The 24876-nt window shown below is 47.3% G+C and overlaps 1 protein-coding gene across 3 annotated transcripts; it reads left to right on the forward strand.

Moving 5' to 3' along the window:
• Positions 1–1041: 1041 nt before the first annotated feature.
• Positions 1042–24876, forward strand: BAIAP2L2 (BAR/IMD domain containing adaptor protein 2 like 2). Of its 3 annotated transcripts, none has more exons than XM_035128364.3 (14): positions 1045–1302; positions 2603–2678; positions 3853–3939; positions 6342–6403; positions 8153–8224; positions 8986–9102; positions 9926–10072; positions 11290–11439; positions 12532–12670; positions 13406–13646; positions 15032–15100; positions 15866–16049; positions 20899–20939; positions 23812–24876. In XM_035128364.3, the coding sequence occupies exons 1-14, from the start codon at positions 1264–1266 to the stop codon at positions 23885–23887; spliced, it is 1500 nt and encodes a 499-aa protein (XP_034984255.3). In that variant the 5' UTR covers positions 1045–1263; the 3' UTR covers positions 23888–24876. The 3 variants fall into 3 exon arrangements, with proteins under 3 accessions (XP_088508214.1, XP_034984255.3, XP_034984254.3); XM_035128363.3 differs by having other exon boundaries at positions 1047–1302; positions 15029–15100; XM_088652088.1 differs by lacking the exons at positions 15032–15100; positions 15866–16049; positions 20899–20939; positions 23812–24876 and adding an exon at positions 14243–14342 and having other exon boundaries at positions 1042–1302.

Genomic DNA, 24876 nt, shown 5'->3' on the forward strand with positions numbered 1-24876 from the left:
GTGGGCTACTGATTTCTCCCATCCCTTTAGAGCGCAGTGGCCAAGGGCTGGGATGTAATGAGGCTGAGGTCTAACACAAACGTGCAAGCTCATTGGCTCATGTTTAACTTTGCTTTGGTGTTTTTATTCCATGCTAGCACCCTTGGCTCCCCCCCCCCTTGAGTTACGTGCCTTGCAACGACAAATGTCATGTGTGAATTTGGCCATCATGGATATTGTGGCAGTACCTTCACCAGGGGCTGCTATCATAGGACTTGCTAGTGGACATACCGTGTTTCTCCAAAAATAAGACACCGTTTTATATTTATTTTTCCTCAAAAACACACGGTGGCTTATTTTCAGGGGATGTCTTATTTTTTTGGAGAAACACAGTACCTGGTCATTGCTTAGTTCACTTGTTCAAGTTAAAATTGAGTTGCGGCGTTATAACTCCATAAAAAAGTGGGGAAGTGTTGTAAGGCAACATCTCACTACTTTTGAAGTTAGCGCTTTATCAAGGTGACGCCATGGGTATCCATGTTGGGGTCCCTCCCTGCATGAACCATAACCCCCAGATTCCCAGCTTGCTTCCTTTTTTAAAGTTAAGTTTCTAGCATTTGTAGACCCTGAAGTATTGGGGGGGGGAGTACATATACCAATCTCTTCATTTTTAATGAGAAATTAGCCTGCTCCCCGCTTTCAGTATTTTACTCCTTCCTCATGGATGCTCCCTCATAAATATTCCTATTGGATGCCCATGTCTATAACATTGGTTCTAGAACCACATGAAAGAGATTGCGACACCTGTGGACAACAGTGGATCACAAAAGAGGACATTTACAGTATAGCTGATCCCTATGCATTCTGTATTTCAAGAGATAGGCGTGTTGTGGGTGGGTGGGTGGCAGCCTTATGCAGTTGTTTCACCCAAGACGACAGTCAACTCGATCATACAGTGCTATATGCAGGGAGCTGTATATTGAAACTGGCAATAAATAATTGAGGGTGACGTCACATGACCTTCATGGCTATAGCAGGATTCCTCCCTACCTGGTATCTGGTTACACTTAAGGATCAAGTTCTAACATCCTGGCTGGTGAATTATTAAACCCCCACTAGCAGTGTTTTTCTTTTCAAAGTAAGTGTGGCGTCTCTTCTGTGGTGTTAGAGAGGAGGCTTAGGGGGTGTGGAACTGGATTCATACATGTTCCTGAGGACTGCAGACCTTCTCAGCATTTCCGATCCTTGGGAGGAACTCTTGGTGGTTGTTAAACACTCAAGGGGATGGAGCAGTCCTACAGATCTACCATCTCTATCTACAAGGTGAGGCTTGGTTCCTTGCGTGCGTGTTCTGGAACATAAGAACTACTATGGATTGGCTGAAGGGAATGTGAATTAGAAAGACGTTCCTTAATGAGGGGTTGCACAAGAGAGGGATAAAAAGGAACTAACGATCTGGCACTGGGGGGAAATAAAAAGGGAAATTTGCTCGATTCTTAACATCTCTGGTCCAGATGGCACAAATTCAAGGGATATGGATTTTGAACCCGGAGCAGGCAGTCGCTACAATCTGTGACAGCACAAACCACGTGGCGCTTGCACTGAAAGAGGCTCTTAACCTGATCTGGTTTGCGGACAAATTGATAGCTGCTTCGCCCGTTATGTAGCATTAATATTCACTGCCATTATACTAGAGTTTCCAAGCAAGCATGGAGCGACTGGAGGTGGGCGCCCTTCCTAAACACTCCTGGCTGTGTCCTAGAGAGCTCTCAAGCCACAGGCCCCAACATGGGTACATAGCGTATTTCAGAACATGCCACTGCTTTTCACTCTGGTGTAGTCATGAGAGTCACAATTGCTGCATAATATGTAAAGTGGCTCTCCTTAAGTTGGAAGAAGCAGAAGTTGGGTGTCCTGCTTTTTGCTGTTTAACACAAGGCTCACACAGGACTCCTTCCGTAAGGGAATTAGATCCAATTCAAGACAGACTTGGACTTCAGGCTTAAAGATGCGGCACATGAGAGAGGCTGCAGCAGAGGAATGCCAGGGTGGGCAATATCTGAAAAGAAGATATCTACGGTAGCTGTTCAGTGGGGTGGCAATGGACATAACACTTCTATTCTTTGCATTTCAATCATCCTGGGATTATTGCTATTTGCTATTTCTACACTATTTGGCCTAGCTGAGCTGAAACAGTTAGTTGCAGGCGAGAATCTGTTGTTTTACGTTTAGAACAGAGTTCTGTCTTACTTGCCTTCCTCTACATGGAAAAGCCTCCAGTGCTGATCATTTCGGTTGCCTTCCTCTGAATTTTTCATAACTCTGCAATAGCCTGTTCCAAAAAGTGGGTGTTTCCAATTTGCTGCCAAGGTTAGGGAAGCCATTGAGGTGCCCTTCTGTTTATACTGGACTCCAGCTCACATCAGCCCAGCCAGCATGGCCCAAGGATCAAGGGTGATGGGAGCTGGAGTCCAGCAACATCTGGCAGGCACCACATTGGCTACCCCTGCCATAGGGAGTGTTGCCACCGAAAAGGTTTCCTCAGATGATTTGAGAGCCATGCTAATTCGCTGTTGTATGTGTTTTGTTTTTTAAATCCTTCCTTCACGTGGATGGCTAACAGAGCATCCTGGAACAGTTTAACCCGGCTCTGGAGAATCTGGTGTACCTGGGTAACAAGTATGTGCAAGCTTTCCATGGTGAGTGGCAATGTTAGCTGACAGGTGAGAGGTGAATATTTGTGTCCACCATGTTGGTCCATCAGTAGCCCTATGGAGATGTTTGATGTACACCTGGAAACTAAGATTGTGCCTGTTGACTTCGCCTCCTCAGCATGCCCAAGGACCACATGTAGAGAAGAACACCTGCACAAGGACTCTTGTGTACATTGAATCATAGAATCATAGAGTTGGAAGAGACCACAAGGGCCATCTAGTCCAACCCCCTGCCAAGCAGGAAACACCATCAAAGCATTCTTGACATATGCCTGTCTAAGCCTCTGCTTAAAGACCTCCAAAGAAGGAGACTCCACCACACTCCTTGGCAGCAAATTCCACTGCCGAACAGCTCTTACTGTCAGGAAGTTCTTCCTAATGTTTAGGTGGAATCTTCTTTCTTGTAGTTTGAATCCACTGCTCCGTGTCCGCTTCTCTGGAGCAGCAGAAAACAGCCTTTCTCCCTCCTCTATATGACATCCTTTAATATATTTGAACGTGGCTATCATATCACCCCTTAACCTTCTCTTCTCCAGGGTAGACATACCCAGCTCCCTAAGCCGTTCCTCATAAGGCATCGTTTCCAGGCCTTTGACCATTTTGTAGACATGACAGGAATTGCATATGTAGTGCACATGTAACATCCCAAGCACACAATTGATGCCATTGTATATAATCTCCAGTGCTCGACCCATGGTTGTCCTGAAGGGTGGAGCCAGCAAGTCTAATCAGAAGCCCATCCACCTTACTCCTATGCCAGCTGTCCCAACAATAATTGGAGGGCACCCTGTCTGAAAAGGCTTTCACAGGCAGGGCCGGCTCTAGGTAGAGTCCCGGGTGCGGGGTGTCAGGGCGGTGGGCCGGTAGGCAGGGCGCTGCGCCCTGCGCCGGAGCGATCTCCGCCCCTCAGCGCCAGGGCGCGCGACCTGCTCGAGACTGCCCTGTTCACAGGGGTTCTGGGTGCTGCTGACATGAATCTTCTGAAGATGGTGGAAGGAAGTGAGGAGGAGGGGTGGGCCAGGGAGGGCGGCAGCAAATGGAAGAAAGCAGAAATGGAGAGTAAGGGGAAAGCGCTGTGAAGGAGGAGCAAAAAAGATGAGGAGGGAGTTGCAAGCAGGGAGAGGAAGCCTCCTAATTCTCCTCTTTGAAATTTCTGCAGCGTTATCCGAGGCTGCTGATGTCTACTTTACAGCAATCCAAAAGATCGGGGAGCAAGCCCTACAGAGCTCTACTTCACAAATATTGGGTAAGATTCCTGCTGCTGCTCTCTTCTCTTCTGCAGGTCCAAGACCCCCTAAGTTATGGGGTCAGGAGTTGCCCCCACATATTTTCCTGGCTGCATTGCTGTGTTTGTTCAGAGGGCAGGGGGTGTTATTGGGTGGTTGTTTTTATTTTGATTATATATATTGCGGTTTTGTATTTTGATTTTGTTCTGTGAACCACCCTGAGACCTCTGGGTATAGGGCGGTATAGAAATTCAATAAATAATTGAGAAATAAGAGCTGCAGAATGTTACCTAGTCTAGAGATGAAACTGGCCTATTGTTTTCCTATATTTTTATAATACTGAACTCAAGAAGGATCAGGTCCAATTGCCCATCTAGTCCAGCATCCTGTTCTCATGGTGGCCTACCAGATCAAGCCGAACCCAAGGGCCAGAGTGCAACCCTCGCCCACTTGGGATTCCCAGCAACTCAAATTCAAAGGTTTACTGCCTCCCACAGTGGAAGCATTAGAGGTCTTGGGCAGAGTTTGGGTCCACATGTCATATTAAAACATAGCTTAAAAGAAACGATGGTTTAACAGGAGTGTGCAGGGTGCACTGAAAAATTCTCACTCTGTTCCTGCTACTTTCATGCTGCTGGGAATCCAGCCAGAGCCTAGTTTGTTGTGTCACCTGAACCTTGGTTATCACTTGTGATTTGTTTACAGAGAAACAAACTACAAGCCTGGGTCTGGACATTGCAGCAAGCCAGACTCTGGCTTCTTTCCCGGTAGCAGACCAGGAGAGGAGTGGAGAGAAAACATTTTGGCAGTGTTCACCACCAGTGGCGTCGCAACGGGGGGGGGGGAGTGACGGGGCGGCGGTGTGCTCCCGGTGCCACGTCTCTTCGGGTGACAAGGCGGCAGCATGAGCAGCCATCACGCTGCTGCAGCCACATGTGGAGGATCCTCTGTTTGTGGCTGCAGCCACGAGCAGAGGACCCCGGCACTGCGCCGCCGGCAAACTGCTACATAGTGCGCTTGTGCGGCATCGCTACGTACGGCGTGTGCGTCGAACATAGCGACGCCGCACATGCACGCTACATAGCGACGGCCCATCCCTGGGTGCACACTCCGGGTGCCCGAGCAGCTTCCTCTGCCACTGTTCACTACGAAGCTCCATGTTCATGTGAAACCATAGTTCATTTTTAACTCTTGCTTGAGGCAGAAATCAGAAGAGAACTGTTTATAATAAAGGCATTCTTTGAGTGAATGCTGGACTTCTATTTTATTTTATTTTATTTTATGGTAAACAAAAAACAAATGAAACATCAAGCTGAAAGTAATTATAAAAACAGTAATAAGAACAAGGAAAATAACACTGTAATATATAAATATACAAATATAAATATAATTGCATAGTGGATTACGAGGTTCATATTTAAACCAAACGCTGTGGGTTAAATCACAGAGCCTAGGGCTTGCCGATCAGAAGGTCGGCAGTTCGAATCCCCGCGATGGGGTGAGCTTCCGTTGCTCGGTCCCAGCTCCTGCCAACCTAGCAGTTCGAAAGCACATCAAAGTGCAAGTAGATAAATAGGTACCGCTACAGCAGGAAGGTAAACGGCGTTTCTGTGCATTGCTCTGGTTCGTCAGAAGCGGCTTTGTCATGCTGGCCACATGACCTGGAAGCTGTACACCGGCTCCCTCGGCCAATAATGCGAGATGAGCAGTGCAACCTCAGAGTCGGGCACAACTGGACCTAATGGTCAGGGGTCTCTTTACCTTTACCTTTATGAAATAATACTGTAATGAATGGGCTTATATTCAAATGGCATGTGAGAAATGTAAGATGCTTTTTTAGAGTCTTGTGTGAAAATATCCTACAGAGCAACATAATATTTTACATTCCATTTAATTTCTTCTTCATCCGCTCATGTAGTTCAGAAATTTTAAAACTGGTTTTCAACTAGAAACTCAATTTTAAAGACAGCTAAAAAGGAAATCAGCTCCACCCTCCATACCTTTGGTTTAACTTCAAAGAATGCAATCTTACACACATTGAGCCTCAACAGCAGTCAAACAGGACTTACCCTAGATTGCATTCTGAATCGCTTCTCACAGACTTTTCATACAGGTTATCAAAGTAATTATCATAACTGAACTTTTGTTCCAAGATAACACTTAGCATAAGGTCATATATCACTGGCACTTGGATAATAGGTCATTTATTGTTTTCAGTATGTAGTATGTTTGACAATTTCTGTAATAACTTTTAGAGGGCAAAGTTCCTCACCAGTCTTTATCTGCCCTTGAATTCATTCTTCCTCATGTCACCCTGTCAGAACAGGATGCTGGACTTGATGGGACTTTGGCCTGATCCAGCAGGGCTTGACTTTTGTTTAAGAATTTCACAAAGAATTCTCTTTTTCTTTCCTTCTCGAAGGTGAAATCTTGATACAGATGTCTGACACCCAAATTAACTTGAACCGCAAGCTGGAAGCAGTCGTGAGTTACTGGGAGGGAAATTTGTGCAATAATGGGAGGTTGCATAGGGAAATAACCGAGTCTCTTGCTTGTGATTCTAAGATGGTGGTTGGGTTTCATGTGTGTAATAGAAAGGAGAATTTATTTTCCTGTTGCTTTGCTTGCCTATTACTTACATTTTCTTCATGCACAAGGAATAACATGTGTGAGTCTGCACTGTACATGTTTGCAACTGCTTGCCACTATTTTTTATTTACGTACTTTATTTATTTATATTTACTGTACATAGTTATGCTTAGAAAGATTTCCATATATGCTCAGCCATAAAACTCTCTAAGCAGTGTAGAACAAGTAAAAATATAGGTATCTGTAAGGGGGAGGGCTTATAGGGAACAGCCCCCCCCCCCATCAAGAGCAGCCCATCTCCCAGCAGTAATGAAAGCGAAGGGTCGGAAGGGGAAAGTCATGAGACGGAGAGGGAGTGCCAGAGCTCTGGCAACATCCAAGAGCCACTGCTCCTCATACAGGGAAGAGAGGGAGGGGGAAAGAGAGGACGGGCCAGAGACCTCCCCCCCCCCGACACTGGAATTAAGGAGGAGGAGAAAGGGGAGGAGGTTTACTGTCCCGCGACTCTTATGTTGGTCAAGGTCGTGAAAGGGGGCAGTGCCAGATTCTGAATCGGACTGATGAGACATGAAACCAGCAGCTCACTTCACTGTAAATAATGTGCACCAATAAAAGTTCCTGAAAGACAAGCATGTGGAGGGTCGTTACTCAAGAGTAGTCTCAAAAACCCTGACAGTATCTAAAATATATACCTATCTATGGGCATGCTGAAATAAAGCTTTTGGCAGGTGTCTAAAATGATATTGGGTGGCTGTCTACCTCACATCAATAGGCAGGAATGGCCTCTGTAAAGTGGGGGAGGTGGTGGTTGTGGCCATCCTAATCTAGCTCTATAGTAGAGTCTAGTTTACATGACTGGTCACAGTTCTCCAGGGTTCAGGGATCTGAATGGATCTGTCAATTTCAGCTTCTCTCTGTTTTCCATCCCTGCCTCCAATCTTTCTTTCAGTTCTTCATATTTCCCCATCCGTTTGAGATTTTTTAAAAGTACCAGTAACCATGAAAATCCACCAGCATTTTAGTGCATTTTCTTTCCTAGTATCCACATCTGTATGCAATTTCTTCTCATGTCCATATTTTTGCAAAACATTTTCCCCTAATGCAATGCATTTTTGTGTGTTGTTTTTGCTAAGATATGCATTTTTAAATGCACACTTGACCCCAGTATATGCATTTTTGTACACATTACTTGACTGGAGTACTGCATTGCAAAATTTAGTGAATATTGAAGGATGGCTGTGTTTTGGTTCTTGGATTATTTCAGAAAGTGAGAATTAGGCAGAATTGCCTTTATATTTCAACTGAATCACATTTCTCCCCCATCCCTACCTGAACCATCCTCAGTCTTCTGAGCTCTGCTAATAATTATTTAGGAACATAGGGATCTGCTCACGTTCAGCCTATTTGTCCATTTAGTCCAGTGTTGTCTACTCTGACTGGCAACATTTCTCCAGGGTCTCAGGCAGGAGGAGGGTCTTCCCCATCACTTGTTGTTTTGAAACTGGAGACGCTGGTGATCAACTGCATGCAAAGCATGCTTTCTCTACCACTGGGCTACGGCCGCTTTCCCACTTAATGCCCAGTTTTTTGAGCCAGGTGAGTGATGCTGATTTGGTTCCTAACAACTTCCTCTTCTCTGAGCAGGCACAGACCTTCCATGCAGACTTGCTGCAGCACATGGAGAAGAACACTAAGCTGGATGTGCAGTTCATCAATGTGAGTGCCTGTCTCGCCCTTGTCTTCCGCTTTGAAAGGCCTTGGCTCTTGAAAGGCCTTGGCCTTGCACACAGCACTGTAACACAGAATAGCAGAATAATGTGCTGAGAGCTGCCAGGAGACCCCTAATCACAGAGCTATGATTCCCAGAGTGGTTTAACAGTAAATTATTCTTCAGAGATAACTCTGGAAACTGTAGCTCTGTGCGGGGAACAGGGGTCTCCTAACAGCTCTCACCACCTTTAACAGATTACAGTTCCCAGGATTCTTTGGGGAAAACCATGACTGTTTCAAGTGGTATCATAAAAGTATGGTGTGGTTGTGTACCTTGACTCAGGAGCAATGAAAAAGTACTTTGTTGTTGTTAAATGTACACTCAAACCTCACATCCCGAATGCCTCCGTTTTGGAACGTTTCGGCTCCCAAACCCAGAAAACCCGGAAGTAAACGCTCCAGTTTTCTAACGCTTTTTGGGAAGCCGAATGTCTGATGCAGCTTCCGCTTGAGTGCAGGAAGCTCCTGCAACCAATTGGAAGCCGCACCTCTGTTGTCGAACATTTCAGAAGCCGAATGGGCTTCCAGAACGGATTACGTTCGACAACCAAGGTTTGACTGTATTCAAATTTATTTCAGCAAACTATTGTGCAGGGATTGGGTCTTTCTCTCTCTCTCTCTCTCTCCCCCCCCCCTTAGCTGGGAGTTCAGGTTTTTGTCCTTATATGTACATATTTTAAAAACCTTTTCAATGTGCCTGCTCATAGGATAGCCGTCAGCGATATGAGAAGGAACACAGACGCAGAACTGCCAACATAGATAAATGCATTTCGGATCTGTGGAGAATGGAGAGGACTCGAGACAAGAATGTCTGGGAGATGAAGGTGTGGAACAATATGGAGGCCCCTTGGCACTGCCCAGTCATTGCTCTTCAGCTGAAAGATAGGAGTGGAATTGCGATTGGCTTTCCAGACAATTGGGGGTGGGGATCTTGTGCTTTTAAAGGGCATGCACCCACCACTATAGTCTGTCCGCACCAGTGGGTGAGACAGAACTGCTTCGGGTGCTGCCATTTGAAGCTCAGCACTCGTGGTGTAGTGGTTAGGGTGTTGGACTATGGCCTGGGAGACCAGGGTTCAAATCCCCCCTCAGTCATGAAGCTCACTTGGGTGACCCTGGGCCAGTCACTGCCTCTCAACACAACCTACCTCTCAGAGTCGTTGTGAGGGCAATTTGGAAAGGGGGAGAGACATGTACACCACTTTGAGATCCTTGGAGGAAAGGCGGAAAAGCAAAGCAAAAATAAATAAATACATGAAGAAAATTGCCTCTGGGTGTGGGGCGAGGAGATGACGAGTTAGTTCCCCTGGGGCCCTGGGCCTGCTTGACTCCCCAGTTCACCCACCCAGCTGCTACCTGCTCAGCCAGCTCCTGTGGGGCTCCTCATAGCACTTTCCGGCCATTCCTATACCTCACTCTGAGGAAGGGGGTACCTCTTCAGAACAAGGAATTCTCGGTGAGGTGTCCCAAGAGAGTGCTGTGGTGCTACTGCCATAAAAATTTAAAATTACTAGTCGCTCAACAAAAAAATTAATAAAAGAGAATTTCTAAGGGCTGCAGCGAAGCAGCAGGTGTGAGCACACGCTTGGGCCCCAGAGGGCTCACTCTGAGGAAGGCTGACATCGATCCTTTCTCCCCTCACTCCAGGAGAACATGTTGCGCTTGCACACCGAGATGCAAGAATTTGTCACCGAGAGCCAGAAGGCTGCTGAGCTGGAGGAGAAACGCCGCTACCGCTTCCTAGCTGAGAAGCACCAGCTACTCTCCAATAACTTCCTGCAGTTCTACACCAGGGTAAGACATATGTAATATGAGGGACGTATGTAGGGGAAGGGTGCCTCAGCGCACCCAGATTTAGTGGTGGAGGGGATGGTTTAATTTGGCACTAAAGGAGAAACAGGGAACTCGTGACCCTCCCCAGGCGTTGCTGGACTCCAGCTCCCATCATCCTTGATCATTGGACATGCTGGCTGGGGCCGATGGGAATTGCAGTGGAACAACACCCAGAAGGCCGCAGGCTCCTCATTTGTTGTATTAAAGGGAGTCTGGTTGAGAAGCCGTCTCTTGGAGGGAACCAAGAGGCTTTCACTATAGCAAGAGACCCCAGTGCTTACCATGAATAGTCACAAATCACCCAGTTAATCATAGAATGTTAGAATGTGACAGTGCTTGAGGAACCCTAAGAATCTGGATTTCAACGATACCAAGTTTCTAGCCCTCATGGAAGCAGCCAAGACTTGGGAAATATATAGCTAACATTATTTGCTTGCTAAAAGCTCAGAAACGGGGGAAGGTAGGGTATCCATTGCCCGATGACGAAACTTTAGTACTCAGCACAATTCTGCAAAGTCAAATCAAATTGCCTACAAATAACATAACCAAACACTGCATATTGAACAAACAAGTGTTCAGTTTGCATAACTGAATACAGTATATTCCAAAATAGAAAAATTCCGTGTAGAAAGACCCTTATATATAGTGGGAGGGTGGGGAGGGGTATTACTCAGAAGGGTGGTGGGAATGGGTGATGGGCTGATAGGTGTGGTAAACCTGTTGGCGACTGTTAATACCCCTCCCCACCCTCCCACTATATACAAGTGTCTGGTGACTTATGTTTCAGTGTATCTGAAGAAGTGTGCATGCACACAAAAACTCATACCAATGCCAAACTTAGTTGGTCTCTAAGGTGCTACTGGAAGGAATTTTTTTATTTTGTTTTGACTATGACAGACCAACATGGCTACCTGCCTGTATATATTCCAAATGCATTGTTTGGTTTCGTGTCTGAAACTCTTAAATATAGCATCAAATGGCCGTTTTTACAACTTTACTCGGCAGGCAGAAATATGTGGGATCTCTCCTGTTAGACAAAGATTGGTGCTAGTGGTGATTTCTCCTTGGTGCAATCTTTGGGACTGCCGTTTTGAATAAGCTGTGGGTAGCACCTCCCGCTTCCCCCTTTGTCACCATACTCCCCAGACTCTGTTATTGTCTTCTTTCCTCCTGCGAAGGCCTGTGCCATCATTCAGAGCAAGGCACCCCTGTGGAAGGAACAGCTGGAAGCCACCCGAAATCCTGCCCCAACCTCGCTCAGCAGCACAACGCTCAGCCCAGGTCATGCATCTGGCTCTCTAGCTCCTGCTCCTTCCCAGCTCGAGATGGTAAGAAGATGAAAGGAACCTTGGGCGGGAAAGGTTTATGAAACGAGGCACACCTGGGGTATACCGTAATCCCCTAAGTCAGTCATTGGGATGCTGTGTGCAGTTCTGACTGGACAATCTCAAGGAGGATATCCCAGAACTAGGGAAGGTGCAGAAAAAGGGCAACCCAAGTGGGTTTGGGGGTCGGACCAACTTCCTTACCATGAAAAGCTAAATCAGGATTGGGGAACCCCAGGTCTGTGGGCCAAATGTGGCCCTCTGGGCCTCTCCATCCAGCCCTTGAAACTATTCCCAAGCCACACACCCTCCCTAGCCATACCTATCACTGGCCTTGTTTCACACCCACCTTGAGTGTTTTTTGCCTGGCTGGAATGTGTCCTTGAACTTTATGACTGCCTCTTGCTTTGCCTAGAAGGAGGCTAAAGAGGGAGGTGGGTGGGTGCCTGTAGAAACTGTATAAAGGTGAAATGTACTGTACATTCATTGCTCCATCAACTTTTGCCTCTGTCCCATCCACTGCTGGCATATGACTCAAGGTGGTTGCCCAAAAGATAATGCCTAGCTCAGACTAAAAAAACGTTCCCCATCTAATGGTGTTTTTGGTTTGGTTTGGTTTGGTTGTTTGTTTGTTTGCTTTTTTTAAAAAAAACATGACTTAGTCCCATGCATATACCAAACCTTTAAAGTACATTTCCCACTCACAAAGAATCCCAGGAACTGTTAAGAGAGATTCTAACTGTCTGGGGTACAGTTCCCATAATCCTTTTTTCCTGTTTTTGGTGCAGGGAGTGCTTTATAGGTATGATGCCTATGCACCCTAAAAGAGAACGTAATACAAAGTTAATAACATTAGGCATGGTGTGGAGAAAATTGGTAGTTTTTATTTTCCCCGTTCATAAAACACAAATTCCCAGTCAGCCACCCAAATAAGTTGATTGGCAGTTCAGGATTTCTAGTGGTTGTGAACTGGGCGTCTGGCCCAGAGTGTGTCACAGGAGATGACAAGATGCCTTAAGGATTCCTTCCAAGGATCCTCTCCCCTGGGATGGTTTTCACAAAGTGCCTGCTCTTCCTCTCATCTCCTTGTTGCAGCCCCAGAGGCCTCTGGGTGATTTCAGTTCGGTGATAACAGGGCGAAGCGCCAGTTCCTTCCCACAGGAGACGGCAGAAATGTTGCCTGCCTCTCAGCCAGAAACAAGGAGGAGAACCCTGCAAAGAACTCCCTCTATCGGTAAGATGTTTCAGGGGAGAGGGAGAATCCTGGGTTCAAGAGGAGTCAGGTTGTCCCATCTAATAGTGGATGAAGACTCTCCATTAAGAAACATTTCCCCAAGATGCCTTGGGATTCCTGATATATGGGTAGGCGTGGTGTGTTCAGATTCATTGGAGACAGTGGTGAACCATAGGACCCGAACACTTAAGAACCATTGTAGTGTCGAAATTAAGAGTGTTGGACTAAGACTGGCGAAACCCATGTTCAAATCTCCAGCCAGCCAGCATTAAGGTGACCTTGGGCCAGTCCTTATCTCTCAAACTAACCTACCAACCTACCAACAACCAGTGTGGTTATGAGAATGCAGTGGTCGGAGGAGGAGAGAATCATGTATGCAACAATGATCTCTATGGAGTAAATGTGGCATTACATATATGAGAGACAAATATGGCAATTTATCTAATCCATAGACCAGGGATGAGGAGCTTGGGGTCCTCTAGATGTTGCTGGACTCCAGCCCCCATCAGCTCCAACCATCATGGCCAATGGCTACAGATAACTGCAGTTGTTGTCCAAGCCATAGCCACAGGTTCTCCACCCCTGCCAAAGACAAACTCCAGAGTTGTTATTGTTGTTGTTGTTTACAAGTGTCATTTGACCTATTTATGGATAAATTCACGTGAACTATATAGCTCACTTTTCTAGCAAAGCTGGGATCCTCCAAGAGAACTAGCATCTCGTAATTTCTTGCAGGCTCTGTTTCCACCGGCCAGCGTTCTCGTTCCAGCTCCTTTGGGGAGCAGGCAGCAGGAAGAGCAGAAGCTGGGGGCAAAGAGGGGAGCAGCAACAGCGCGCTGAGAGTCCAAGCCATAGCACCCCACTCCGCTGGTTCCAACCGGACCCTTTTGCAGTTCAGCGTTGGAGATATAGTCACCGTGCTGATACCAGAAGCACAAAATGGCTGGCTGTATGGCAAGCTGGAAGGTACATCCACGTAAGTCTGCTCACACATGGATCTGTGAGAGTGCAGTAATAGGTTGAGGAGGTTCTTGGCTTTCAGGGCTTCGGACCACGTATTGAAATTTGTATCATGCTTCTGAATTTATGCACACCACACATGTTTTTCTTTGACTTGGAGCTTATCTAGGGGATCAGTTCAGATTGGGGCTATTGCACTTTACAGCCTCTGGGCGCGGGTGGTGCTGTGGTCTAAACTACTGAGCCTCTTGGGCTTGCCAATCAGAAGGTTGGCGGTTCGAATCCCCGCCACGGGGTGAGCTCCCGTTGCTCTGTCCCAGCTCCTGCCAACCTAGCAGCTCGAAAGCACGCCAGTGCATGTAGATAAATAGGTACCGCTGCAGCGGGAAGGTAAATGGCATTTCCATGTGCTCTGGTTTCCGCCACAGTGTTCCGTTGTGGATCAGAAGCGGTTTAGTCATGCTAGCCACATGACCTGGAAAGCTGTCTGCGGACAAACACCGGCTCCCTCGGCCTGAAAGCGAGAAGAGCACCACAACCCCATAGTCACCTTTGACTGGACTTAACCGTCCGGGGGTTCTTTTACCTTTACCTTTTACCTTTTTACTGTAGGCCAAAACATCTGGAGGGCTGCAGTTTGGGGATGCCTGTCCTAGAGAGCCCCATGTGGGGAAAGGGAGAGTCAACGACAGTTTAAAAGGTAAAAGGGACCCCTGACCATTAGGTCCAGTCATGACCGTCTCTGGGGTTGCGGCGCTCATCTCGCGTTAATGACCGAGGGAGCCGGCGTACAGCTTCCAGGTCATGTGACCAGCATGACAAAGCCACTTCTGATGAACCAGAGCAGCACATGGAAACGCCGTTTACCTTCCCGCTGTAGCAGTACCTATTTATCTACTTGCACTTTGACGTGCTTTTGAATTGCTAGGTTGGCAGGAGCTGGGACTGATCTATGGGAGCTCATCCCGTCGTGGGGATTCGAACCGCCGACCTTCTGATCAGCAAGCCCTAGGCTCTGTGGTTTAACCCACAGCGCCACCTGCATCTCCTAATGACAGTTTACCATTGTAAATTTACCTTTATACTTCCCTTTTGCTGCCTGGGAACGTATTTATAAGAGCAAGTAAATGTGGAGGCATTATAGTGATTTCTCCAGGTCCAGTTTTCCGAGTCTTAAAAGCAAAACAATACATCTCAACTTAGTGCAAGAGATGCAGGTTTTTTGAACCTCACAGCATTTCATCAGTTCAGTCTTATCAAATGCAGAATGAGAGCAGGGCTCCTAGAACTGTAATTGATAGCTGTATCTTCTGTATCCCTTATATTGTAGGGAACCTGATAAAAGGTGTGGTGACAGTGGACATAAAAGGTGACTGTTTTCATGTGTTTTGGTTTCAGAAGTGGCTGGTTTCCTGAAGCTTTTGTGAAGCCTTTGCAGGAGGCGAGAGACCCCGAGGAGACCACCCCCAGGTGCAGTGAACTTGCGTTGCATCCATGGTGATATTCAGACGTGCTGTTCTTTGCTCTTGGGCAGAGGTGGAGCTTCATGCTCTGGCACCTGGGGCAGGGCTGGTGCCCGTTGTGGGGGCGGGGCGCGCCTCCCGGAGGGGCGCAGCACACGTTCCGGGGCGTGGTGCGCCTCCTGGAGGGGCATGACGCACGTTCCGGGGGCGGGGTGCACGTTTTGGGGGCAGGGCGGCCCGCTGCGATGGCGCCCCTTGGAGCCCGCCGCTCAGGGTGGCCCGCCCCCACCGCCCCTATCTTCCTACGCCCCTGTTCTTGGGCGAAGCCTTGTTCAATGCGCCCCCATAAATGAACTCATGGATTAAAATAAGTTCAAAAAGAAGCAAATATATACCTAGTATCAAAAGTAAAACAGGTCAGCAAAAGACTGGGGAAATGGGAAATACAAGTTTTTGCTCAGCTCTGGAAAGATGTCAGCGGGTGCCCAGCGAGCCTTTCCAGGAAGAACATTTGCAAAGCTACTGAAAAGGCTGCCTCCCTGGTGCTAGTTAGGCATGTCATTTATTTATTTGGGGAATTCCTGTGGAATTCTTGGAAAAAATCCTTCCTATGTTCATTAGCCTCTGGTGAGAATTTCAACGTGCTGGTATATGTGGAGACAGGCAATCCTTTAGGTATTCTGGCTCCAACCAGTCAAGGCCAAATACATAAATGTGCCCCCTGCACCCAAACAGCTTTTGCCAGCCTTTCTCTCCCCCCCCACTTTCTCAGAATGTTTCCTCTGCGGAGTAGTCGCAGCGTAGACGAGCTCCTGGATCGGCCCAGCACCCCATCGGCCAGCAATTACTGGCACAGCCCCAGCAGACCTCAGTCTCCAGGTCCTTCTCCTGCTCTGCTGGGGGCAGGCAGCCGCCGGAGCAGCTCAGCCAGCGTCGCAGCCACCTCAGACTCCAAGGTAAGTGCTTGTGCCATTTTGGGGGTGTTTGGGAAACCTGTTGCGGGGGGGCGGGCTACAGGAACAGAGCAATAGATTTGGATGAATTAACGATACACAGCAGGGTTGAGGAACCCGTGGCCCTCCAGAAGTTGTTGGGCTCCCACTCCAGCCAGCCCTGGCCAGCATGATGGTGGGAGGTGAAGTCCAATCACATATGGGGCGGGGGTGGAGTGCAGGCTCCCCACCCCTGGTGCTTTCTGACAGCTGGCTCAGATTCGATTCACAAGTTACACAGGCGATGCACCAGCTGCCAACAAAGGGCTGGTCTGCCATTCAGCTCCAGATCTGTATGTAAAGGCTAATTAGGTGGCTGCCCATCACGTGGCTATGGGAGCCACATAGCTTCAGGAAATCACCACATGATCTAGATTCTAGACAATGGCCTTGTTCTGCTTTTGCTTATACTGACTCTATGATTTGGAGTGGAGCTCAATGGATGTGTCCCCCCCCAATATGGCATGAATCTGCCACCTACCTCCTGCGATGGGGCAAGTGGGGGATCACAGGCCCAGGGGCCACATGCAGATTCCCTTGGGACAGTTCCCAGGCCACAACCCCCCTCCTCTGACACATCTCCTCTGCCCACCCCTCATTGCCTCTTGACAACGCCTGGATGGAGAGGACAGAGGGGTGTGTGTGTGTGTGTGTGTGTGTGTGTGTGTGTGTGTGTGTGTAAACAAGCCAACTGTACAAAGATAAAATTTATATCAATTGCTGCTCAGCCCACTTTGGCCTCTCGCTAGCATGTGGCTCCTGAAAGGTTCCCCCAGATAGGAAAGTGGCCCTTGGTCTGAAGTTTCCCCACCCCTGTCCTATGGGCATAGCCACTTGCAGCCGCCTCCCCTAAATCAAGTAAATAAATAAACATCCTTAACTGACCAATTGTGTCACAGGTAACTTTGTTCTGCCCACCCCCAATCTGAAGCCTTCCCTAACTAAAATAAATCCTGGCTCCGCCGATGCCCTGTGCCATGGCGTGGAGTGCTCCCTTTTCTCCTCCCTTCAGCAGCAAGCAGAGGCCCAGTTTTCCAGCTTGCATTGTGTGTTGAACTTGTCTTCCTTCCTGCCACTGGGTAGAGCAGATGCGGTTCTCTCACCTGAGTGGCAGACTGCTTAGTTTCTACTGTTGGGGGGGGGGGAGCTTTTGCTGCCACGCTTCCCTCTCATGCAGATAACAGGTTAAGAGGGCAGCTGGCCGGCGCTCTCTCTGACTAGCCAATATCAGCAGCAGGGTCTGCAAAACGAACTGCAGGCAGAACCACTGGAAATTTGTTGATGAGAAGGACATGAATGACACCTATTGAGAAGATAAACGAACCAGATGACAAACTCTGAAAACAAGAAGGGAGTAGGATGAGAATAGCTACCCTAAAAGTACCCTTTTACATGAGCCCTTTTCTTGCAACAACGGTACCATTAGTACTTCACCCTGAAGATTAGCACCAAACTCGACTGAGGGCAGATCCACACATCATACATTTGAAGCACACTCAATGTGCATTTACTTCCTACAAAAAAATCCCAGGAGCCATAATTTCCACCCTGCAGAGCTAGAATTCCCAGCACCTTAACCAACCAGTTTCCAGGATTCTTTGGGGAAGCATGTGCCTTAGATGTGCTTTAAATGTATAGCGTGGATCTGCCTGCAGCGTAACATGAGTGAATGGGTGTGCATGGTTTTAAAAAAGGTAACCAGGGGCCCAGGCAGCTTTGGGAACCACAAGGGGCATGGAGGGGAGAGTTTATTCCTTCTCCTGTTCCTAATGAAAATCATCTCCCCTGAAGCTGCTATTTGCTTCAGACAGGAAGCATCCGTTGGACCAATGGAGGCTTCCCTTTTGATGCAAACAGGACATGATTTCATTTGTGGAATTAACACGGCATTTAGTTTGGGTAAGGAAATTCCCTGCAATTCTCTGTTGGATGTCCTAGATAGACATCTCAGTACTTCTGCAATTCCTCCCGTTGCATCTGCTTATTGTCCTCATTCAGGACAGTCCTTCTTTGAGCTGTTCTTCTCTTTCATTTTAAAGTAGCCACCCACAACCTCAAATGATAGCATCCCATGCTACCCTCATCCATAGCCACCTTGACCCCTTGCTTTGGTACCCAGACAGAGGGAGCACCTCAGTCCCTTCTCTTTCGCTCCCCAGGGTCCCTTCAGTTCACTCCTCTTCTCCATGACATCTCAGCCTGATTTCTGGTGGCTCCGGGGCAGCAGCTCTTTCTGCTAACAGTAGGACGCTGAGTGTTGAGCGTGGGCTTGGGTGGGGCCACCTGGCCAACTGATGGAGAAGCCTTCCTTTTCTCTCTTCCTCCACTGAGCACTATGGAGCATCTCTTCCAAAGGGCCTGTCCTGGAAGCAAAAGGATGCTAGTGTTGTGGACTGGCGGATTCTCAGCTTCTATGAATGGAAAACCCAAGGGGATTGGTGGGTGGTTGCTGCTTGCTGTGGATTGAGGGTTTGGCCATGTTCACACGAATAGTTACTTCAATTTAACAAATGCACTTTATGAAATGAAAGATGTGCTTTACACACCCATGTTCATACTGTTACAAAAGTTGGACGCCACTGGAGCGGTTGACATGAGGAAAGTACATTGGCTCCCAGTACGTTTCCGAGCACAGTTCAAAGTGTTGGTGCTGACCTTTAAAGCCCTAAACGGCCTCGGCCCAGTATATCTCAAGGAGCATATCCACCCCCATCGTTCAGCCCGGACACTGAGATCTAGTGCCGAGGGCCTTCTGGCGGTTCCCTCACTACGAGAAGTGAGGTTACAGGGAACCAGGCAGAGCCCCTTCTCAGTAGTGGCGCCCACCCTGTGGAACGCCTTCCCATCAGATGTCAAGGAAATAAACAACTTTTAGAAGACATCTGAAGGCAGCCCTGTTTAGGGAAGTTTTTAATGTTTGATGTTTCATTGTGTTTTTAATATTCTGTTGGGAGCCAACAACAGTGGGTGGGGAAACCCAGCCAGATGGATGGGGAATAAATAATAAATTATTATTATTATTATCCCTGGTTAAAGAAGATTAATAACTTATCCTGCACTGTTAAAAGACAAAGACCTGATCTTCGTCTCCTTGGCTGCCAAAGCAGCTCTCAGCAATATTTATTTATTCAAGTGCCCAGATGGAACTTGAACCATTTTAAAAAAAGAGAGAGTGAGAGAATGACCAGAAAACACAATAATGATTGATTACGGATCTAAAGCTCAGTGGAGTTTGAATGCATAAGGGTGCATCCATTGCTGCCTTTCTGTACCCTGAAAATCTACTCCAGAGAGTTGAGGAAATTGGGAGGTGGCGTGCAGAGGAAGAAAAGGAAGATGATATCCACAAATGTTGGTCATCTAATGTAGCAGGTCTCGGAAGCACCTCTCCCTTGGCGAGCTGTTGCCAGGTAGAATACACTTATGTTGGCTACGGCGACAAAAGACTCCACCCATTTTGGCATTTGTGGGCCAACTTGTCATTGAGACAATGATAATGCATCGGTTGTGGAATTATACTGGACCATCCACACAACGTTCCAGTTGCTCTGGGATTCTTCCCCAGTGTTATTGTATTAAGGCCACCTGGAGGGGCACTGCAGCACGGCAAAAGCAGGGCAAAAAGTCAACAACCCTGGAATATAAAAAGTTACAGAATTTCAGCAGGAAAGTTACAGGACATGCACTGATTGGAAAGGAAGCTGTATGTTTGCCTGGAAACTTCTGCAGGCATAATCAGTATTGAAAGTAGAGTAATGTACAGTATAACTGTCCTGATCACGAATGCACAAGGCTTCTTACCTTGGTATATAAGACAGGCAATAGGTATTGCACATACATAAACAAAATATGCGTAACAGAGGAACATATGCCAATGGAAAGCAACCCAACCTCTGGAATAAGCACGCCTGGAGGGCCTAACGCTGTTTCTTTCTGTTCGTGTGAACACAGCCTTGGGTGTGTTGCTGAAGTGTTTAGACATCTAGAGAGCCTGAACAGGCATGAAAGCATTCCCAGGTCAAAATCTGCCTTGTGTGGATGACCTGGATTTTGTAAGCTTACCATGTTGGAGGGATTTTGACGTGACTTCCCTTTTCAGACGAAGTCTTTGCAAGTAAGAAATCCTGGGGAACAAAGCAGCACAATAAGCAACACTGGACTTGCATCCGAGGTCCCTTTTGCTCAGATTGGAGAAGGCCATTCTGGGATGAATGAGTCCTGTCACCCGTGTTTCAGTAGGCAGGTCTGTCTTGAGCAGGAGTAGCTAACTTGTGACCCTCTAGACATTGCTGAACTGTATATCCCACCATTCCCAGACTGCATGGTCAATGGCCAGGGCGGTGGGAGCTGGAGTCTAACAATATCTGGAGGTCCAAAGGTTAGCCACCCCTGTTCTACAGGCTTCTTCCTCTTCCCCTGGGGGACCTAACCTCCAGTATAGGAATATAGGCAAACCGAGCAAGCAACCACACACCCTCAGTAAATTTCATAGCAACAACTGAACAGTAACTTATATATTTTTTTTAAAGCAAAACTATAAACTCTGAACAACCAGGTTTGATATTGAGTGGAATGGATCGGCGAATGTAAATTGGGGGTTGCTTTTTTTGGGGGGGGGGTCTGTTTGGATGTGTATTGGATGTGCTTCTGACCTGCTGCGAACTATAAGTGCAGACACCACTTGAGCCTATACATGTCTGTGTGCTTCGCATGTCCCTTCCTTTCTCATTTTGTCTCTGTTGAAAATTCATAAGGTATTCTCTCTCTCTCTCAGCCGTCACCTTTTTTTCTTTTCTTTTCTTCTTTACTGCAGAAGCCAGCAGGGAGGGAAAATCACCCAGAACTGTTTCCCAGGTAAATGTGTCCTTTTTCTCCTGAACAATATACTCCCTGCATATGTTAAGGCCATTACTTTTAAGAGATGCTTTTAACTCAGGCGTCAGCAAACTTTTTCAGCCGGTCCACTGTCCCTCGGACCTCGTGGGGGGCCGGACTATATTTTGGGGGGGGAAAATGAATGAATTCCTATGCCCCACAAATAACCCAGAGATGCACTTTAAATAAAAGGACACATTCTACTCATGTAAAAACACGCTGATTCCTGGACCGTCCGCGGGCCGGATTTAGAAGGCAATTGGGCTGCATCTGGCCCCCGGGCCTTAGTTTGGGGACCCTGTTTTAACTATATTTCTTTGGACTATGGGATGATGCCACACCTCACTCACACATTGGGGCAGGGAGTCATTTTCAGCTTGAGGGCCACATGCCTTTCTGGGGGGGGGGCACATGTGGAGTAGTAGAGTATTTTCTACACAAACACACACATACACACCCACCCACCCACCCACACCCTCTAGCCTCCATCCAGGCAAGTGAGTGGCATTATCAGAGTTCAAGAACACATCCCAGTCATGCAAAATACAGCCAAGGAGGGTAGGCAAGGACTGCAGTCTGGGGAGAAGAGGTGCAGTTTGTGAAGGGCTATGTCCTGAGGAGTCTCAAGGGCCAAATGGAAAGACCTAGAGGGCCACATTTAGTCCTTGGGCCTGAGGTTCTCCACTCCTATTATACACAGTCAAAGAGTATTATTTTGTCCTCTTAGAGTTACATACCCTCCAGCATTTCTCCAATGAAAATAGGGACGTCCCATTCCATAATGATAATTTTACTATTTATACCCCACACATCTTACTGGGTTGCCCCAGCCACTCTGGGCACCTTCCAACATATATAAAAACATAATAAAACATTTAACATTAAAAAAATACCCCTTCCCTATACAGGATTGCCTTTAGACAGCTCAGGGGTCGGATAACTCCATACCCTCCAACATTTCTCCAATGAAAATAGGGACATCCGAAGGAAAAGTGGGACATTCCAGGATCAAATTGGAAACTGGGGCGGCTTCTGTAAATCAGGGACGTCCCTGGAAAATAGGGACTCTTGGAGGGTCTGGAGTTACAATACCCAACACTTCCTAATGCAGGAGGTGTCAAATACAAAGAGGGGCAGTCCAGTTGGCCTAACTCAATGGTGATGTTTGATGATTTTTAATGTATATCATGAAAAGATGGACCTCATCATTCAGATATTCATTGATTAATAGTCTGAGATGAAAGAGCCTTTTGGCTGCCCAGGCAGCAGACCCTTCGAGCAAACCCTGATCAAAACAGGAAGTATCTAGTTCACCACATTTCTCTGTTTCATCTGAACTGGAAAACTACAGCCACCAGCTTTGGAACAAGCCAGGATATTAAAGCACAGTGTTTTGATACCCTGAATTGTTCCAGAAGTGTCTGGTAACAATAGTTTCCCTGTTTGGCTAAAACGGAAGCTAAGGTTAATGAGAGACTTCCTGGCTCGCTCATGGCTTGTGTAAAGGAGTTTGTACACATCTAACTTATTAAGCCCAGAATATGATGGTAATGATTTATTAAATTTATATACCACCCTTCATCCGTAGATATCAGGGCTGCTCACAATATAGAATGACAATATTAAAAACACAAAACACATAATAAAAATAAGAATAAAGATAACCCAATAATTCTCTCCCCCCCCCCCATAACACATTTAAAAGGGCATCGGATGTCAATCAGCCAAAGGCCTGGTTGGAGAGAAATATTTTTGTATGGCACCTAAAGGTGTACAGTATAATAAAGGCGCCAGCCAAACCTCCCTGCGGAGAACATTCAATAATAATAATAATAATAATAATAATAATAATAATAATAATAATAATTTATTATTTATACACCACCCATCTGGCCGGGTTCCCCCAGCCACTCTGGGCGGCTTCCAACAAAATATTAAAATACAGAAATCCATCAAACATTAAAAGCTTCCCTAAACAGGGCTGCCTTGAGATGCCTTCTAAAGGTCTGGTAATTGTTATTCTCTTTGACCTCTGGTGGGAGGGTATTCCACAGGGTGGGTGCCACTACCGAGAAGGCCCTCTGCCTGGTTCCCTGTAAAATGGGGAGCCACAGCAGAAAAGGCTCGTTCTCGTGTTGCCACCCTCTGGACCTCTCATGGAGGACCCTCATGAGATGATCTCAGGGTTCGGGTAGCTCAGGGGTCCCCAAACTATGGCCCACAGGCCGGATGCGGCCCAATTGACCTCCCAATCCGGCCTGCAACGACCCCTGCCGCCCGCTGCCGCCGCCCGCTCTTACAGCGCGCGGCGCGGCGGCGATCTTCAAAATCGGCAAAAAATCGCCGAAAATCCTTTGTGCGCATGCGTATGGGCCTCTCCCGACCCAGAAGAGGTCATTTCCGATGCACTTCCGGGTCGGGGGAGGCCCATATGCATGCGCACAAGCGATTTTCGGCGATTTTTCCCCGCCCGTGTGTGTGTGCGTGTGCGCACGGGCGCGCACTCCCCCGCCCTCCGGCCCGCTGCGCGCGCACTCCCCTGCCCTCCAGCCCGAAGCCCGGTAAGTCTGGGGACCCCTGGGGTAGCTTCATATGGAGAGAGGCAGTCCTTGAGGTATTGTGGTCCAGAGTGTCCATCAAAACTAGGACACTCTGTGGAAGACCATATCTGGTAATATCTGACCGTATCTATTAATCTAGTAATTCATCTGACACCAGGCACTTTTCTGAGGACCACGGATTGTATCCAGTGTGTTGGTAGCCTTTATGTTGTAATGGAGTTAACTGTATGTGGTTGGCTTGAATGCGTTTCCAAAAATTTAATCTCCACCTTTCTTTTTCCTCTTCCTAGAGGTACCAATCCTTTCGCTACAGTCAAATTGCGCCCAACGGTGACCAACGACCGATCAGCACCTGCCATCCGGTGAAAGCCAGCTGTGGTTTTGGGAGGGTGGGTGGCTTGTACAGAAAGTTGTCCTGGACAACCCTTCTCATTCCTGAGCTCAGGCTGTCATTATCTTGGGGAAGCTATTTCTCCCAAAGGGGCTAGCCTGAGTGGAGGGCACTTCTTCACCCTTCTTTTCCATGTCTGCTCATGTTGTAGTGGTCAATAGGTCCCAAAGTCATTTTGTTTTGTTCTTTTAAGGCTCTCCCCCCCCCCCAATCTATGCAAAAGGTGCGTTTCTTTCCCATTTGTAGCGTGCATTTTGCCAGGTTGTGCTCTGCGCTACAATTTCCCTGCAAACTTTGTGCAAACGGGTGAGGATGACCATGAACAGGCTGTCCGGAAGTGACTTTGGACTGGGCAGAGAAACAACTGCTTCAGGCTGAAGATCGAGAGACATTACAGCAGAGAGCAGTCATCTGATGTAGGACATAAGCAGGGCACTCTAGGAAGGGCCCTCAGAACAAGTCTGGGGGAAAGCCTTCAGAAATCTTCTGTTGGATACTTGGTTGATTTCATGCCCACACGGACAGCTCAAGAGATACTGGTCAGCATGATATAATCCAAGCCAGTCGTGACTGCCGTACAAAACATATTCTTCTAAAACCATTGAGGAGAACCGTTAATGTTCAATGGTCAGCCAGTAAACCTAGATGGAAGTTGGTCTTGAGAGACTGCCATGTAACTTGCAGAATTGTCTGCTTAACTGGTAGATTTTAAAGGCATCCTTGTTTGAAGATGCCTGGATTTCTTCTCCACACCCATTCATCACAGACCACCGTGCTACCAGCTTTGATAAGCACAACTGGGAAGAGTTCTAAAATTGCTGAGGAGATCTAGCGGCACTGCATTATTTCACACACACCCAATAGGTTTCTGTAAGTAGCACTAACAGAAATGCTTTTTTGGGGGGGGGAATGTTTTTTTTTTTGAGAAAGAAAAAAAGAAAGAATAAAGTAAAAAACCAATAAA

The sequence above is a fragment of the Zootoca vivipara genome, chromosome 9, assembly GCF_965207765.1.
Source record: "Zootoca vivipara chromosome 9, rZooViv2.hap1.1, whole genome shotgun sequence".
Lineage (NCBI taxonomy): Eukaryota > Metazoa > Chordata > Lepidosauria > Squamata > Lacertidae > Zootoca > Zootoca vivipara.

Coding starts and splice junctions, on each gene's coding strand:
- BAIAP2L2 (XM_035128363.3), top strand. CDS start 1,264: ATGGAGCAGTCCTACAGATCTACCATCTCTATCTACAAG. Junction 9,103..9,925: donor AGAATGTCTGGGAGATGAAG/GTGTGGAACAAT, acceptor CCCTCACTCCAG/GAGAACATGTTGCGCTTGCA. Junction 15,101..15,865: donor CCCGAGGAGACCACCCCCAG/GTGCAGTGAACT, acceptor CCACTTTCTCAG/AATGTTTCCTCTGCGGAGTA.